The sequence below is a fragment of the Helobdella robusta genome (assembly GCF_000326865.2).
Source record: "Helobdella robusta unplaced genomic scaffold HELROscaffold_9, whole genome shotgun sequence".
NCBI classification, from domain to species: domain Eukaryota; kingdom Metazoa; phylum Annelida; class Clitellata; order Rhynchobdellida; family Glossiphoniidae; genus Helobdella; species Helobdella robusta.
In genome coordinates, this window is record NW_008705512.1 from 3,532,550 (window position 1) to 3,551,381 (window position 18,832).

The 18,832-nt window shown below is 31.3% G+C and overlaps 3 protein-coding genes across 3 annotated transcripts; all 3 read left to right on the forward strand.

The window, feature by feature from the left end:
* Positions 1 to 89: 89 nt before the first annotated feature.
* Positions 90 to 11,596, forward strand: HELRODRAFT_189905 (hypothetical protein). Its single transcript, XM_009033237.1, has 27 exons — positions 90 to 268; positions 363 to 434; positions 695 to 755; positions 814 to 987; positions 1,064 to 1,228; positions 1,391 to 1,560; positions 4,054 to 4,208; positions 4,637 to 4,741; positions 4,804 to 4,955; positions 5,150 to 5,231; positions 5,432 to 5,515; positions 5,678 to 5,758; positions 6,060 to 6,230; positions 6,556 to 6,673; positions 6,846 to 6,968; positions 7,401 to 7,534; positions 7,606 to 7,686; positions 7,918 to 7,990; positions 8,392 to 8,459; positions 8,691 to 8,884; positions 9,302 to 9,408; positions 9,594 to 9,691; positions 9,903 to 10,062; positions 10,213 to 10,486; positions 10,776 to 10,844; positions 11,038 to 11,120; positions 11,291 to 11,596. Exons 2-27 carry the CDS (start codon positions 392 to 394, stop codon positions 11,398 to 11,400), a joined length of 3,135 nt encoding a protein of 1,044 aa, XP_009031485.1. The 5' UTR covers positions 90 to 268; positions 363 to 391; the 3' UTR covers positions 11,401 to 11,596.
* Positions 11,597 to 12,023: 427 nt separating this feature from the next.
* Positions 12,024 to 13,277, forward strand: HELRODRAFT_189906 (hypothetical protein; the record flags this gene model as incomplete). The annotated part of the gene is made up of 4 exons (XM_009033238.1): positions 12,024 to 12,081; positions 12,250 to 12,425; positions 12,531 to 12,699; positions 13,099 to 13,277. 4 exons carry the CDS (start codon positions 12,024 to 12,026, stop codon positions 13,275 to 13,277), a joined length of 582 nt encoding a protein of 193 aa, XP_009031486.1.
* Positions 13,278 to 14,857: 1,580 nt separating this feature from the next.
* On the forward strand, positions 14,858 to 17,366 carry HELRODRAFT_166269 (hypothetical protein; the record flags this gene model as incomplete). The annotated part of the gene is made up of 5 exons (XM_009033239.1): positions 14,858 to 15,655; positions 15,752 to 15,982; positions 16,280 to 16,460; positions 16,646 to 16,854; positions 16,974 to 17,366. 5 exons carry the CDS (start codon positions 14,858 to 14,860, stop codon positions 17,364 to 17,366), a joined length of 1,812 nt encoding a protein of 603 aa, XP_009031487.1.
* Between the last annotated feature and the right edge of the window lie 1,466 nt (positions 17,367 to 18,832).

Genomic DNA, 18,832 nt, shown 5'->3' on the forward strand with positions numbered 1-18,832 from the left:
TATTTGATATTTGTACACCGGCAAGGTGTGTTATTGTGCTTGCCAGTTATTCAGCCTGCTCCATATTTCCTTTTGGGCTGAACGTTCAACGTTAATTTTACCGAGATTTTAATTAATTTGAATTAATCATTTTTACTCTTAACTAGGCAATTTATAGTGTAAAACTTATTTACGTATCTTGTAGATTCTATATTTAAAATTATTTAAATTTCTTTATTGAGATAAATTTGCTCAGAAAATTTATAAGCGAATTTAATCGGCAAATTTTGTAATTGTTTTTATTTCGAGCAATAATTTTTATTATTTGAAGAACTCGTTTTAAAAAACATCGAAAAGGTACAAATGTTATTTTTCTTGAGCAGAAGGAAAAATAATTCACTGACAGCAAAACATGTGTTTGTGGATTCAGCCATTCATAACGTACGGTCTTCTTGGTTGGTACACACACACTAAGCTGAAATAAAATTTAGTTAATCGACAGCAGCGTTACTCCAAGAAGCTTTTACAAAAAAGCTTTGGCCTATTTTGTGATGTCAGTGCGATTTATCTTGCTGTAACACTGAAAATATTTTACTGACACACACTAAACCGAAAAATTAAGACTTGAATTTAATAGTGATTACTAACTTTTTGAAATTTAGCTACCCCTTATAAAAAATTTTTAACATAAAATTATTTAATTTTATTCAAAAAGTACTGTTACTGGTACTTGTTATTTTTGGAATCTGTCTGTTATTTATGATAATTAATCACTGGTTAGTAGATACTTATTGAAATAAAACATACAATTTTTATTTGATGCAAATTAATTAGTATCTGCAGTATGGGTAGTTATACTGACCGGAACACAGCGAATGTTAGACGACGCGCAGCTGGTCCAACACTGCCTCTAACATATTCTCAACCACAGCCACCTACAACATATTCTCAACCACAGCCACCTCCAACATATTCTCAATCAGAGTTGAACACTGCACAAATTAACAGGTTTACCGCGTGTTTCAGCGAAAAACATTTTTGCCATAATTACATTTACATGAAAATTTACTGAAATTTGTGTTAGATGGGATAGATTAGAAGGCAGACTAAGCCTGAATACTGTGAGAAGGACGCCTCTCAGTCAAAGAGCGAGGAGTGAGGGTGAATTAGATTTTGCTCCTGCAAGAAATCCAGCGGCGGAACCTGCGCGAAATTCTATGCACTCACTTTTCAGTCCTACAATTGGCAGGTTTGTCTCTACAAATATTTAAGAGGATTTTGTTAATATTGTTTTAAAATAAAATTTGATTGAAAATAACAACAAACACACAGACATAAAATTACACGCCAGTCATAAACAAATAAATGCAGAAGCACATTTGTTACTCAAATAATTTCAAATCATTGATAGATATCGAACAACTGGAGTGAGGAACGAGCAGCAGGAAACGGTCTCTGGAGAAAGAAACGATCTTCGGGGCCTGCCTGGATATTTCCCACCTCCATCCTACTATGATTCTAGTTACATTATCCCTTTACGCAACTATCCGGATGACGACAACTCGCACATGAGACCTTCGAGTAGACGTCTTCGATTTCGGAAGTGGTGCTTAGCATGGTATCGAAGACATAAATACATACTTTTCCTAACGATTGCGTTCGTTGTTGATTTTATTGTTGTTATCCCCTTAGGTATTTATGCAATAGACCGTTACTATAACTTTATAGAAAAAAAAACAAAATGACGAATTTTTTTTATGGCCCTGAGAATGTTAAAAATTGATATGTTTCTAATGAACGAAAGGAACTTCTATGACGAACAAAAATTTTAAAGGTTAAAAGAAATATCCAATTAGAGATACTGAGATAAATTGTATAAGTATTTTTTTTTAATTTATTGATATCTCTACAGTCATCCTTAACGCGAGTAAATGGTTTTCTTTAGAGAAGCATACGCATACTTCACACATTATTTTTCCATCAAATTTATCGAGAGGTATTGTTTTTTGAAATGCTTGAACATTTATAAAAACATTTTACTTGATTAAAATTGACAACGTTTTAGAGTTTTTAAAAAAGGAAACTTTATGAAACCTTGATTGATTTGTTAAACAATTTTCAAACCAATACAAAGTATTGCAAAACAGAAGTTTCAAAAAGTTGTCAGAGTGATGGAGATTTCTTAGCGAAGAATTTCCATCAATTTTTGAGTCAAAATTAAAAATACAGGCTTTAAAGACAAAGCGATACGCTTCAAATAAATGTTTTTTTGCTACTAAAATAATAATTAATAAAAAAAATTCTTTTAGTGAAAGACTAGACCAAGGCTATTTGTGTGAATAAGTATTATTTAAATCAATAGTACTAAACAAATATATATATATATATATATATATATATATATATATAAAATTTCATATAAACTCCATGGTCACATAAATTACAAATTTTTTTTATTTTGACCATGTACATTGAGATTTAAAAGTGAAACATGGATCGGAGTTTACATCGTGTATGTGTATGCATGAGTCTGAAATTGAACACGTTTAAAAGCGAAACTGAGCGATTAATTTATTAATTTAAAATAAACTAATTAACTTAAATTAATTAATTAATTTAATTAAGCGAGGGTGATGGCTTCATCTACGAACGTAACACATTTCGTTGAAAAATACTCAGGTTTTTATATTATTTTATTAATTTTTTTAAAAAATACTTTCTTAAATAAAATAATAAATAAATCAACTTTTTAAATTTTAACTTTATTTTATATAAATATATATTTTTTTTATTTTTAATAAAAATTTATAAGGTAATCTCGGAGAGATCTCGCAAAGTGGTTTTTCCAGCACTATTTATTTATAGTCAACAGTTTATTTAATAAACTGTTGACTATAAATAATAAATTTTTTATATATTTAATAAACTTTATTAAAATGACTCATAAGTTCCTCCCACGGTACAACTAAAAACTAAATAATAAAAGCTTATAATAAAAGTTTGACTAGAAAAACCACAAAACCTCAATAAAGTTATAAAAATATGATACATTACAAAATGTGTAACAAAATTTTAAATGTATCTGTTAAAAATATAGTTTCACTTTTAAAACAAATCGCGTCTGCTCTTGTTGCGTCTAAACAAAAAAATGAATTACCCTGTTTTGCATGGCATTTCGTCTTTCCAATTAATGGATAGAATTCGTGATACAAACGATACAATCAATTGGGCAATGCAACACGGGTTGCTTGCGTCACGCATGACTTGCGTTTGTGGTCGTGTAATGAAATTACAAGACCATAAAGCCTGCGATGATAAAATTTGCATGAATAATTAATTTTTAGAAACTTGCTTCCAGAGGTAACTTGCCGTTGAAAAAAATTTTCAATGTTAAAATGCTGGTAGGGCGCTTCCAGTTATATAATTCCATGATTTTTACTTCATAATCGGCGGATAGATCTATTTAGTTTTAGAAATTGAACTATAACATTATATTGTATGAATTATTCTTTTCTTCGTTGAACGTTTTTCATTCATGTTTTTCAATTTTAAAGTCATTAACATTTAAAAATTAAAATTCTTTAAAAAACCGCTTATTTTTAAAAATTTTTACTTCATAACCGGTGGGTAGATCTATTTAGTTTTTGTACTCAACGGGTACAAAGCATAAAATTCAGGTTATATTTTGATTTGAAATCGTTTAAGGGTAAATTGCATTGTCAAGCGTTTTACGTTTTATTTATTTTTTTTTAAATTCAATAACATTTTAAAAATAATTACTCAAAAAGCAGTTCTCCTTTTTTTAGTATTTCGGTTGTTTACATTATACTGTCGCTAACCAACGAACATGCAGGCTGTATTTAGTTTATTAGTTGCACCGTGGGTGGAGCTCATGAGTCTCTTTAAACTGTTGACTATAAATAAATATTTCTGGAAAAACCACTTTGCCATCTCCGAGATTACCAATTTATAATGTCATTTTATATTACATGCATTGATTTTTTTTTAAAGTATTAATTGTTAATTATTAATTAATATTAATTAAATTAAATGATCTTCAATTAAATTATTAAGGTGAAAATGATCTATGGCTGGTTTCATGTGTGGATTTGCATGAACTGTTCACAACTCTGATTGATGAATTCATCCTCAATGGTGATTGCCAGGAGAAGACAAGAATGAATGCAGTTTCTGTTTGCAAACATGTTGCTATTGGCAGTTGGCTGAAAGTATTTATTTTTATAAGAGATTTTATTATCTTTGGCCTTATTCTATTCTATATTTCTATTTCATTTAAAAAAAATAATTTTATCATTTGATAGTAGTTGATTTGTTTTTATGTTAAATTTTATATTAAAATTTATGAATTTATTATTACAAATCATGAGTAGTATTATTTATGAGTATTATAGATTAGAGTTGAAAGAGTAAACGTTTAACCCTGCTCTTCTTTTTGGAATTTAAATTTTTAATTCTTTATAATTAAAAATTAATTATTAGCAGGTTGATTAAATCTGCTACAACATTACTTAATAATTGAAGACAAATTAGTAATTGATATTGCTTGTTAAACCACATATCTTCGCTCTGAAATCAGAAAAATCCAGAAAAATTTGAGATTATTGAAACGGTTTCATTTATTTTTTCACCAAATTAGCCAAATCAGATCTCAGAGGATGGTACTTGTAAGAACATCTTTGTGGAGATGTTAATGAACAAAGTACTTTTTAACAAAAATGCCTCAGAGGAAAGTTTACTCTATGTTAGTTTTGCCAATTCCAGGCATCAATATGATCATATAACCTTTGTGATGATTTATTCCAGGCTATAGATATTTTGAAATGCACATACGAAAAGAAGACAGGCGAACCCTGGATTTGTTACGCATTTATAGATTATTTCAATGATCAGATCAAAACTGACATCCCAGGTGTTAACAGTTATGCAGTAGACGCCTTAACAGTGTTACTCCAATAGTAAAAAATTTTTTTTTAATATTAAATTTTTTTTATAATTTTTTTAAAAGATGATATTTATTATAACAAAATATATTATAATTTTAATTTTATTTGGATTGATTCTATTATTCTTGCTACACTTACGTGTAAATTTGATTAATTAGTTTGTCGAGACAAACTTTTCTTATAACCATTTTTTCTTTAAAACTTAGTGCTTATGAGGATGATAAGATGAGCGAAAAAGGCATGGAGGCCATTGAAGTTCTTTATGGATTTGGTTTAGTCTTGCTCGAAGTTAGTTTCATTATGAATTTAATAATAAAATTAAAAAATTTATTTTGAAAAAAAATTATTCTGTTTCATCATCCAGTTACAGTTTTACGAAAGTTTTTTTTTACAAACATGTTTGGTTAATTTTTTAAATCATTAATATGCAATTGCATAATTTGGGTAACTGCATCATAATGGTGAATTAATTGATGAAACAATTGTAGCCGTTGTTAACGATTGGTCAGTTGCAAACGTCATGGCAGCTGGCCCGTTCAGTCATATCACTCTACACTGCTCTGACTCCAGTGGTTTGTTTGTTTGCTGGTTTTTATGTGTAATTTGTTTACTTTTAAATATAAATAGATATTAATAATAAATATAGTACATCAAGAAATAAATCTTTTGCACTCAAGAATTTTTAAAATTGAGTTGGTTTTTTTTTTCTTTTCCATTGTTTTTTTTCCACCCAGAATTTTTCAGATTATTTTGATGAGATATTTGTCCAGATCTTCCAGTACACAGGCGTATACTTCAGAGGAAGTTCTACAGACGTTAGTTATCTTATCCATCAACTATTATTTATTAATTTCGTATTACATATGGATGGCAAAAAAGCGGGCCGTGTCCAGACTGGGTTTCTTGAAAAAAAGATAATGCTACTGACCTCTATGGTCTTTTGACTATGGGGAGCATTAAATGGATGGATCTATCTAGTATTACTCCATACAGTAATGCTAACCATAATGCTATCAATTACTTTACTACTATGCTATTATATGTTACGTATGCTGTCATGTGTTACATTATGTTGTTACATATGTTGATGTGCTGCTATAATGTTATTTACGTTAGTGGTATAAATTTCAGAAAGATGAACTAGCAGTGAAACTGGAAATTTTAAAACTCTGGAAGCCCTTGTCTTTAAAACTTTGTTTCCATGACCTCACAAATTTGCATTCAATGTTCAAAATGGCTGTTGAGTGTGCCGGCGGGCTGCCATGCCATGGTGGAGTTTTTGATCAGGTGTGAAGTGGAGTGCTTGTTCATCAGTGTTGTCGTATGATTGTTGTTTTGTTCGGTTGTGTTGCGTTGTTGTTTATTATATTCATTGAAAAATATGTTGTTTTATCATTTTTTATATTCAGTAAATAAATTGATGTTCAATTTTTCATTTTTACATTTATTTATACACATCTCAATCTCTTCATCAACTGTTCACTTAAATAAATTAATCAAACTAATAGTTAATGGTTATTATCAATAATCTGTCTCTAGGAAATTCTAACTCATATTTATTAACTATGTAATTTTTTTTCAACAAACGACTAAACCCGTGTAACAAATACAGATGTACAAAGCAATAACTGAACTGGTCCACGAGATTTTCTTGATGTCTTGGGAGAAGATGAAAGTAGATGAAGAGATGTTCTTGAAAACATTTGAAGTGCTACTGAAGGGATTGGGAGGTTCGTGGTAGTAGTAGATGCTGGCTCATATATAATTCATTATCATAATTTTTTTTCATTATTAGGTTGTTTTTTTTTATGGTTAATTATTGAAAAAAAGTTTTATAGAGAAAATTTGTTTTTTATGGTTAATTATTTAAAATAATTTTTTAGATATAATTTATTATTTTAGTGGATAAATTTTGGAAAAAATTGACCAGAAATGTTGTCGTTATTCAAGGTTTGGAAATCGAATACACAATTGACACCTCACTGAACTATGCCTACCAAATGCTTGATGATAATTATTTCGAGCGTGAGTCGGATTTTGTTTTTTAAATTTATTTCGATTGTAGTTTTCGTTTTGATATATTTTCGTCAAGACATGCCTGAAAAACAGCTTACAACTCTAAAATACTTTTATATCTATTTCATATATAATCTTTTCGAAATGAAATATTCTATGGCGGCCAAGAATAGTCCTGTATTTCACAATAAAAGAAATGCAATTGCCGAGATTAACCTTTCTATTTTAATATCTTACATTAAGGTTAATTTATCCCTCAATCTGGTTACTATTTGTCTAGGTCGATAATAATAATCATTGATCTTTCTTTGTGCAGTTTTGACGTGTTAAAAATGTTTGTGTCATAATTTTCTGGCAGCAGTTAAGAACTTTTCGAGAGTCTCAAATATTAAACTGAACTCGATGTAACATTTGAAAATCATTTTCTCAATAAAATCGCAGTGATTAAAAAGTTTTCAACCTCCATGCGAATGAATGCGTTTCTCTGTTGGGTGTCGAACTTGTACAACTTGCGAGAGAGTATCTCCGAAACGGCAGCGCACGTATTCAACGATCACATCAATCATCATTGCAAGGTTCTTACTGCTGCTGTACATCGATGTAATTTTTAGAAATGTATATGACGATTGAACTTCATTTCCGTTAGATGCTAACAGAAGGATCGCTGGCCGAACAGCATTTAATGTGGAACTTTATAAGGAGCATGCATCTCGATGCTGGCTCGGAAGTCTACGAATGGGTGGGTGGGTGTCTGATTGGATGGCTGGTTTGTTGACTGTTTGACCAATTGGCTGGTTGGCTGGTCGGTTGGTCGGTCGGTTGATAGACTGGTTGGATGGTTGGTTGTTGGTTGGTCGTTTGATTGGCAGCTTGGTTGATAGGTTGATTGGCTGGCTATTTGAATTATTTATTTCATGTTTTAATAGAAACAATAACGCATTAAAACCTCTTATTTAAGAGAAATGATAAAGTGAAACTTGACTGGGACATGGAAGACCTGTACCTCAAGGCTCACGATATTATTAAAAAGCGTTAGTCACAATCTTTCTCTCTTTTTCTCTCTCTCTTCCTCTCTCTTTCTCTTTTTCTCTCTCTTCTCTGTTTTGTCATAATCAAGTTTGAGTGCAAAGGATAATTTGAACAAAAATCGTAATATGTGCGAATAATCTAATAATATAATAATATAAATCTGCACCTGTCGGAATCTAGTCAGTCACATGTTGACGATCATCATGAATCATTAAGAAAAGAAATTTAAATAATTTATTCGTTGATTATTTTGAATAGTTGGAAAAAATTAAAAGGCACCAAATAACAAAAGAATTGAAATTCATCCATGAAATTTAAGCTGTATTTTTTAGATGTTTTTAATAAAATCAAAACAAAAATTTATTTCAACTGAATAATTGAATAATTTGAAATCTTGACATAGCAATGGAGCACCATCCCGTCATCGTGTGTGACGCCTTGGCCTTTATAAATTGGTTCAAGAAACATTTTGTTAGTTCTGGTTCTGTACTATATATTTTTTGTCGTTCGTACTAAATAGTTAATCTCTGCGTTTGCTTGCTTGTTTGCTTGCTTGTTTGTTTAGTTGAGTCTCATTCTACTATTACACGTTGATAATTTTTTTTCTTTATTGACTCTACACATATAGAATGACGTTTACACCATTTACATTCCGTCACGTGACTCACACCGTAATAATCTTCCGTCACGTGACTCACGCAGTCTGTCGATCAGCTGATTTCCTGTCTGGATCCGTTGATAGATTTGTTATCGCGTTGTAACTCTCTCCATCGATGCTTCCATGACGGCAGCTCCAAGATGCGAGGTCGTTGTCATCATCTGTCCGTCGTCACAGCCGCCGCATTCGTTCTCAAGGAGGTTCTTGGTCAGAAGTATGAAGGGAATGATGAACCCATGTTAGTTGCTGTCGTTGGCTGATGGTTGTTGTTGTTGTTGTTAGTGGTGGGAAGTTGTTTGTGGTTGATGTTTGTGTTGTTGTTGTTGTTGGCTCTTGATGCTGTGGCTGTGGATGGTGTTGGTGTTGTGTTGCAGATGGTGGTATTGATGTTAGCTGCTATCGCTGATGTTGGGTTAGCTTTGGTGGAATAATTGAATGATTTCATTAATTAATTAATCAATTAATGATTTAATTGTCTAGGACTTCAATCGATTTTGTTACTTTTTTCAAGTGTATGGTGTCTGACCTCGTCCTACCTCGGGGGAACTGGGTCTCTGGACACTAAACGAAGATTGATTGATTGATTGTATGTTATCTGATTACAATTACAATTCTTTATTAAGTACCCAAATCTTTGATATCATCATTGCTCTAGAATTCCTCTGGAATGTTTAAAATCAAGATTGGACACACTCTGTGACCATGTCTGCCAATCATTATCTATACTGCCTGGAAACGCTAACAATGACTACATGTTAGGAGGTAAGCATGTGTGTATGCGTGTGTGTGTGATATAGATTATGGCAAAGGTTACTGAAAAAAGAAGGTTACTGAGGTTGCTGAAAAAAGCTTTTATGTAAATATATATAAGAGTTATGTAAATGTATTAAATAAATTTTAAAAATTATTATGATTAATTAATTTTTGCTTATTAATTAATTAATAAGTTCTTGAGGTAACATTTGCAAACTTGCAATGCGAAGAATTGCTGCAAAACACAAGGCTGACCACATTCTTGGCTGGTCAGATTGTTGAAAGCTTTGATGTAAGTGTCTGCCATGCATTCTTCTTGTTACACTGATTTCATTTTCCATTGTTATTTCAAAAAACATTCTCTAATAAATATTTTCACCATCCTTCATTCATGGATTCATCTTTTTATTCATCTCTCCATTTTTTTGTTCTTTCTATCACTACATTTATTGATCCATTTAGCCAACAATCCATCCATCTAATCATCCATCTTCAACATGCAGTCGGCAGATTATTCTAGAAAATACATACAGACGTTGTACGAATGCATTGGACAGCTATGCATCATCAGTGTAAACGACTATGATCAGCCGCTTGTTGCTAAGTTTGAGGAGGTCTTCTTGCCTGCCTTCCAGAAAGTTCTGCTTCACAGAGAGCACAGATGTAAGATGATTCACTTTTTTCTTCGTTTTTTTTTTCGTTAGATAGCACAACATCATTGTGAATTCTAGCAACTCTTCCACGCTGTTAACAACAGCCTTGTCACTGACATCAGTTTCATAATTAAATCAGCACTATCTACATCGTTTACAGATCCAACAGTGTTAATCACAGGCATATTACTGGAGATTCTCATTCCCCATCACCTCAAAACATCCAACAGCAACAACAGCTGCAAACCAGCCATCCCTTCAAAATATGACGAACTTATCACATCCATCTTATCTTCAGCTCTCTGGTTGAATAATGATTGTGTATCTAGTTTAATGTCGTTTGTCTTGGCGTTTTTCTTAAAGAACAAACATCTTCTGCTGGGAGGTGATATATCACATGGCTATCTGCAGGCCTTGGAAGCAATTGCCGACAAGTATGTACCATTATGTTGTTGTTTTTTGGTTGTTTATCAAAGTCCTGATGTTGCAGAGGCTGAGTTTGAATGGAAAGACATCCCCACGTATCATACGCAATGTATGTTATGCGTGGTGGGTTCATGCCCATGCCCATGTGCTGTCTGTTTGTCGTTGATACCATTTTTAAGAGAGAATTAGTTTAAAACAGTAATTATTTAACGGTGAATACTATTTAAAAAAAATTTCGCATATGAAGTAGAATGAATGGTATAACAGCTGTCTAATTATTAACACGTCGAAACACAGATTTCAATGTACAATTCTGAATGCCTACCGCAGCGTACAGGTCTACATGGTGCTGAAGGAGATCACCAGGTTCTTATTCATACCATTACAGGCTCCCTCGTTCCTAAATCTTATTTTACCTTTTTCGTCTTTAAAGTTATTTTTATTCTATAAAAATTCAAATGTACACACGAGCGCCTATATTTGTACATTGCTCTAAAACATACTTTTTTTAGTTACATAAAAAAAATGTTTAATCATTAAAAATTTGAAATTTCTACAGACCACCTCTTCGAAAATCTATAGAGACGCTAGAAAAACTACTGCAGACAATCAGCCTTAACAAGAATCAGAAGTTATTATTAGGTGAATGTTGTCTTAACGTCTTTGTTATAGTATTTATCTATCTCTAAATCATTTCGCCCAAAAATTGATTTTATTCATATCATTATCGATGAATGATGATTGTGACGGTTTGATTATCAATATATGATGACGTCACTTGAAATATTTACGGAACGTTTCATTGTTGCAAGGTGTTTCAGTCTATGTGTTTTCATTGGCGGTTGACCATTCAGCTGAACATGTTCTGGAGTGGTTTGCAGAGGATGACTTCCGGTTGCCGACATGCTGTTCTTGTTTTTGAATGAATATTTTTAAAAATTTAAGATAAATAAACAAATAATTATTATTATTCGCCATCTTTTGTAAATGTAGAAGTTAGTTATAGCAACTAATTATATGTTATTCTTTGAACCAGGAGATTTGACGTTGAAATCTTTGAAGGTTTCGTAAGAGCAGCAGTTGTTCATGTCAACTCGGATGATGACCTATCAATCTGTATTGTTGGGCTGACATCCTTTCTTATTTTTTTGGCACCTCAAGTTCTACTAAATTCGTCTAAATTCAAATTATGGTCGGTGTTTGAGATTTTTATACATTATTTTCTTTAAATTACAGTTCTGTTTTCACATATTTTTGTTGAAATTTTTGCAAGGGAGGCAAGATTTACTGGAACTGTTGTAAATTAACATGAAAAACTATTTGTTTATTTTAGACATTTTATTTGTTCACCGTTAGAACTTGTTGTTCATATTTGTTTTCATTTGTTGTTTGGTTTTTTTTTTTCATTTTCATTTCTAACTATCTTTTATTTATTTTATTTGTTTCTGTTAAATATATATATATATATATATATATATATATATATATATATATATGTATAAATGGTGTATATATATTTTGTTTAAATCTTAACAAAGGGCAAGGATGCTGTTCAGTCTGGCCGATCTCTGTTCAGCCCAACAGAACTCATACATGCCCCCTTGTAAGGAATATGATGTTAATTTGGTATCGTTTTAATTATCGACGTTTGCTTTAGTAGCAGTAGTTGAAATTGTGTCGGTGGTGCCGTGTGAATGTCACTTCAGTGTGAAAGTTACAAATGCATGTAGTATTTCATTTGGTAGTTGGGACAAAATGTTAATGCAAACAGTCCGCAGATTGGAGTGGGATTCGCTTAGGTGTACGTGCTTCTACTCGAGGAAACAAGGTGAAGGTGAAACTGGCGGTGAGAATGAAGTGCTCTACAAGCCAAGATTTCCAAATTTTTGCTACAAACGTCACATCGAAGATAATCTCAGACCTGTTCTTATAAATAACCCTCAGCTGGTTAGTTATATTTTTGTTATTATTTTGTCACCTCTGTTATAGTTCGTTTTCTAATTTAGAAAAATATATTTGAGCAATTTTTGAAAGTCATTTTTTATGTTTTAGTTGTCCAGTCCATTGTTAAATGATGGAGAAGATGTTAGTGATCAATCGAAAAAGAATCTTCTTAAATTAGTGAAGAAGTTGAAGTTGTCTGACGCTGGCGCTCTTTCCGACTTGCTACATCTGTCAATGGCGGCTCCTTCCTCAAATTCACGAGATGCTGATGACGACCGTTTGTTTAGCGAGGATGGTCAAAGTGATGATGCTAATGAATATTCAGAAGATGATTGATGGCTATTGCTTGATTGTTGGCTGATATTAGTATTTTTCATTTACGATTTTTTCCTTGATTTAAAAGTCTTCGTTCTTTTGTAATCATGAGTTTATTATCGCTTGTTATTTAATATGTAAAAAAAATTGTTATCTAATTATTTATTGTCAGTTGAATTATTTATATTTCTACAGTTTGCTTATTTGATCAGAATTTTTGCATGTTTTATTGAGTTTCATTTTACGATATTATGTTCTATTTGTTTTTTCTTTTTCAAATTTTTAATTTGTTATTATTCGTTGTTTATTTATTTTTCAAGCATATCGTTTTAAATTTTTCATTAAACTTGATTCAAATTAGGTCAACTGCTAATATGGCTTCGAATTCCCGATCTCGAAATCTTGTTTATTTTGTTTTTAAAATCCTTAGTTGATCATATATGCAATCAATTTGTATCACATCAACACATCCATCTTATGAGCGGCACACAATTTCTTGGTGTTTTGCTTCCTGATGTTTCATTCAATTTTGACATTTGAGAGGAGGCCTTGTTATTTTTGCCGTCAAATCTGTTGAATTTTGCAGTATTTTGTCATCTAATCAATTTTATGTATTTATTGTCAATTTGATGAACATTTGTTGTACGTAATTGCAATGATTTTTTATACAGTGTCTAGCGTAAATCATTTGAAAAAAGTTGCCAAATAAATTTAACGAGACAATTGTCATTTGAAACCTAAATTATGCCTGCGAAACGGTTGTTGTCTGAATCAAGATTGATGTTTTAACTATTTAAAGCATTGCGTTGCAAAGTGTTTCTATCATCAATTTCGAATAAATGATTATTTCATATAATTGGCTCAACAATGTTTATTTCTGGACTCTATATTCTGTGACAGCACAAACCTACGTTAAGTTACCAACATTTTAAAAGGTTCCCATTCGCGTCGTAGTACAATTTATAATAAATCAAATTAAAAATTTTTTGTTGGTAAATAAATTAGTTAGCAGATTCCCAAACGGCGATTCCTTATCCCATAAAATTCTAAAATTAGGTTTAACCAAGTCCCGCTCCTATGCTTACCTCTAATTCGGACAAATAGACTTTGAATGTTGGAGACTGTTTTTTTAAGTATAAAACATAAAAATTTCAGCTTAGAATATCGAGATCAATAATGTAATAACATTTTTTATCGGGAAATCGGAGATATTAGATCGCAAATGATCGTCAAGTTTCTTGAGTTCAAAACCAAACTTTTTATTTATTTTAAGCATGATAGAACATTTAAACATGATAGAATAAAAAAGCATTTGTCGGTATTCCTATACCATCTTCGGTGTTCCAATTGATACGTTGTTTATGTATCCATTTTGCGATCTACCGTTAAAAAAAATCTAAAAATTAAACAGGAACCTAACTGAGGCGGAACATGCGGTGTAGCTGATCAGATATGGAGCATTTGTTCTATCTATCTATCCGTCAAACTGAACACGAACCAAAGATCTATCCGAACCATAAAAACACGACTATAAAAATAAGTTTTCTTGTTCAGTTACTTTACAAACGTTATTAAATGCTGTTCTCGTGTGTGTGGTAGTACAATTTATAATAAATAAAAAACAATATTTTGGTAAATAAATCTTATTCTAAATAAAATAGTTTAATGTAATAAAATAATGTTAATGTCATTGTTAGGAAATAAATTTACGACGTCAAGAATCCTGTAAATCGTAACCAAGAGTCGTCGTAAACATGAATGATTTTACAACAATTTTTTACAACGCAATGGAATGTAGTAAAACATAGATACATGTGCAGGTTGTAAATGAATATACCGAAATACATGAATAGTTAAATGAGGTATGGTACAATGAATTTATATCTATGGAGGTTGTAAAATCAGTAAATGAAAGTCGTTTGTATGTATATATATATATATATATATATTGGGGAAGTGAATATTGCTTAAAATATATCTAAGTCTACTCATAATATTCCGATTGGATATATAATATATTTAGCATATATATTGGCATATTAAAGCATATATTGAAGCATATACTAAATTGCATTGTGGCCAAATAATCAAAATTTTGCAAAGTTGTGAAAAAGTTGAGAATGAAAAAGAATACGGACGATGTAGTGAGTAAAGTTGGTTCAACAGGAGAGCGAATGATACTAATTTCAAAATCAGGAGGACGTCATCCGGTTGACAGAAACATGCTTCTTCGAACCAGTGAATATTTCCAAGGTTTGGTGAACAGTGGAATGAGAGATGCCCGTTATAGAGAGCTTACGCTCGAATGTTTAACGAATGAATCCTTATTAGCAGTAAGGGATTATTTATCCAGGTTGTCAACCAACGAGATGGAAAGCAGAGGTACTTCAAGCCTGAAGTCGTTAAACGAAGTAGAAGCAGGGTTGGATGGTGCCTTTTATCTACAAATCAATGATATGATTGATAGATACATTGAGATGTTATTGAAACATTTGAACGAGTCAACTTGTATTCGTATTTTGGACATTGCCAACAAATACCTTCTAATTGACCAAGTGGTCAAAAAAGTTATTGAATACGTTTTGAAAAATTTTAAAAAAATTTCAGACAGTTCAAAAATATCATTATCACCAAACGAAATGTTTCGCTTGGTTGCTTCAGAGGAAATAAATGCAGACAGCGAGATGGATATTTTCAATCTGATAATCAGGTGGGTTTTGGAGGATCAGACGAGGAAATGTTTTGCTGAAAAATTGTTGACCGAAGTGAGGTACAGTCTGATGACAACCTCAGGGAGACAGAAATGTACCGCCATTCTTAATTATATGAATTTAAATATTAGCTGCGATGCAGATAAAGATTCAAATATTTCTCGTACAGTTGGTACGCTCTTTGTGGTTGGATCAACTAAAAGCAAGGTGTGAATTTAATTTTTTATATACAAATATGTTCTCGCTTTGAGATATTTTTAACCGAATCTAATTTTTACTGTTTTTTTTTTATTTCAAAACCAGGATGACAACATCTTTAATATGCTGCCAGTCTATAATTTTGTCGAAGCCTGCAAGGCCAGTAGCAACGGCACTGAGCCACCCGTCAAATTCAAAACAGGAAAACAGGGACCCCCACCATCTTTGCGGGGTTATAACGCTTGTGTGGTAGACAACCTTTTGTATTTGGTCGGAGGAGAACCGTTCACTCGTAATGTTTCCGTGTACAATCCGGTGACAGCAGTCTGGTCTAAGGTTTACAAATTTTAAAATTTTCGTGAACACATTCTTCCTAATTGTAACGTGTAATTGAATGGAATTATTTATACTTTAAGTCTGTACTCCAAACCATTATAAGTAATTCTTTATTTCTTAGTTGTTTACCTTTTTATTATTCTTTAAAAACGTTTTACTGCATTTTCTAACACGTCTTAAAAGCCGTGAAGTATTTTTTTTTGTTTTAATCATCCATTGAAAGCTTTTTTTGTGAATATTTCGATCTTAAGTTAACAATTGATTCAGTTTTATATTTATAATTTTCATCTCATTCAGTGTTGCAGCACGCATCTTGCGAGACGTAATTTTTACCTTGGAGGACTAGGTGTCAATCTATATGCAGTTTCTGGTTACACCAGATACTTCAAGCGAACTCCAACAGTTGAAAAATACATACCGAGTGAAAACCAATGGCACATGGTGGAACCTTTACCTGTTGCTCTAACACGTCTGGCAGGTCTGATTAGTTTACCTTAATTTCTATTTAATATCTTGTGTTGGTGGTATCTATTTCAATTTCAACTGTAAAATTGTTGCTCAAATTTTAGATAATTTTTCAAATACCGTAATTAAAAAACAATAATGATTATAAATGAATTTATACACACCATAATACAACTTAACCTATCCACCCATTAACAGGTTGTGTGTGCAATGGTACGATATATGTCAGTGGCGGGTGTGATGATAGACGAGATGTAAGGAATCTGGTGTACAAGTACGTCCCTTCTTGCAACAAATGGTTCTCGAGGGCTCCCATGTTGACTGCGCGTTGTTCCCACACTATGACATGCACGGAGAAGAAGATTTTTGTTTTTGGAGGTAAAAAGGGATCTATAGAGAATGCAATGGTTAGTTTGCCTCGTTTTTTCCTTGTCACTGTCCAAATATTTTATTATTTATTACTAAGTAATTAATTAACTTTACTGATTAATTTATTTTTTTAATTTTATGAATTCAATCAACAAAGGATGGAGAGATGTATGATGTAGAGAGTGATCAGTGGTCATCTGTGTTGAAGCTGAAGTTGCCTGTTTGTGATTCACCATCCATCGCCATCAACAACTGCCTCTACATCTTTCAGTACGAGATCCTTTCAGACTATACGTGGCGTACAGTTACTCAAAATATTAATCTGACGAAGTTCTTGAAGAAGAATAATACGTCAAGTGATTCAAGTTCATCATCAGTGCAAGGCAGGAATGCTAATAATAATAATCTTGTGACCAATGAAGCAAAGGTACAGAATTCTCCTGATGCTCCCACTAATGATGACTGTCAAGTTTTTAGATACAAACACGCCAACAGCGAAATGCAGTTTTATTGTCATTACGTTGGTGTCATGGCTATGTCGGATATTTGAATGAAGTCACTAAGAGATAATATTGATTCATTTTGCTTTTTTCAATTTTTCATATATTTATAGTCATTTTATAACAACTATTTGTATTAAAGAATTCTCGATCGCCATAATGATTTGAATAAAAATATTGAGAAATGTAATAAAAAACTATTCAACGCTAGAAATTCCGTAGATTTCCTAAATTACTGCATATATATAATATAAATATAATAATAATAAATATATATTTATATATATTATATTTATATATCACTAATTTTTCACGATACTATGTTAGGACAAAGATCGGCTAAAATCAAACTTTTTTTAAACTTTATGACGAACAATAAAATAATGTTAAACACATGCAAGCCAGCAGTATTCTATTTATATGGTATACCCTATCTGTATATCTCATTTTACTCTGAACAAAGTAGTATCATAAAAAGAATGAAGATACTTTTTCAAAAATTAAAAATTTCTCAATTTGTCTTCATTGCGATTTCGATGATGATGACTGTGGTCTGACTAATTAAAAACGTCACACAAAATTTATTAAATAGGATGGGTAATTCGTTGGAGGAAATGCGTCATGTTAAAAGTAGTTATTTTAATGCTTGGTAGTTAATCGGCCGCTATAAAGGTTATATTCAATTCCAATCAAATAAATTTGACCAAATATCATACGCAGGCAGAACTAAATAATATATATATATATATATATATATATATATATATATATATATATATATATATATATATATATATATATATAGTTATAATACATTTATAATGTTGTAATTACACATTCAAATTGTACAATTGTGTTATAGTGTAGTCTCAAATTATTTTGAATTATCTCAGAAAAATTTAATTTTTTTACTATATACTTTACTTTTTAAAACTTTTTAAATTGAATTCATCGCGATATCGATAATGATTTTTTGTGACCTCACTGATTGAAAAGCATCAAAGAAAACTTTTAAAATAGGATGGAGAAGTTGTTTTATTGGTATATTCGTATATAAAGCGAGCAAAATTTTATTATAAAAGCGCTTATAAATCTACGCATATTGGCTCAGCTTTGCTCGGCTCGGCTTGAAATTGGATGATAAGCACGGTGTGGTCTCAAACTATTTTGAATTCTCCCCGAAAAATTTGAACTGCGTGAGTACATCACTGGTTACTGTTGCTTTTATAATGAATTTGCATTATATATATATGTATATGTATATATATATGTATATATGTATATATATATATATATATATATATATTATTAAATAAAAATTTATAAATCGCTTTTTAATAAAATCTCAAAAGCGCCTACAATAAGTGCAAGAAAAAATAAATAAGACAAAAGAAAGAAAGTTGATTGTCACTCAGTTAAATGTCAGAACACACATATATTTAACACAAAATCAATAAATAAATAGATGACCAAAAAGAAGTAATACTAATTCAAATGACGATTTTTAGGATTTATC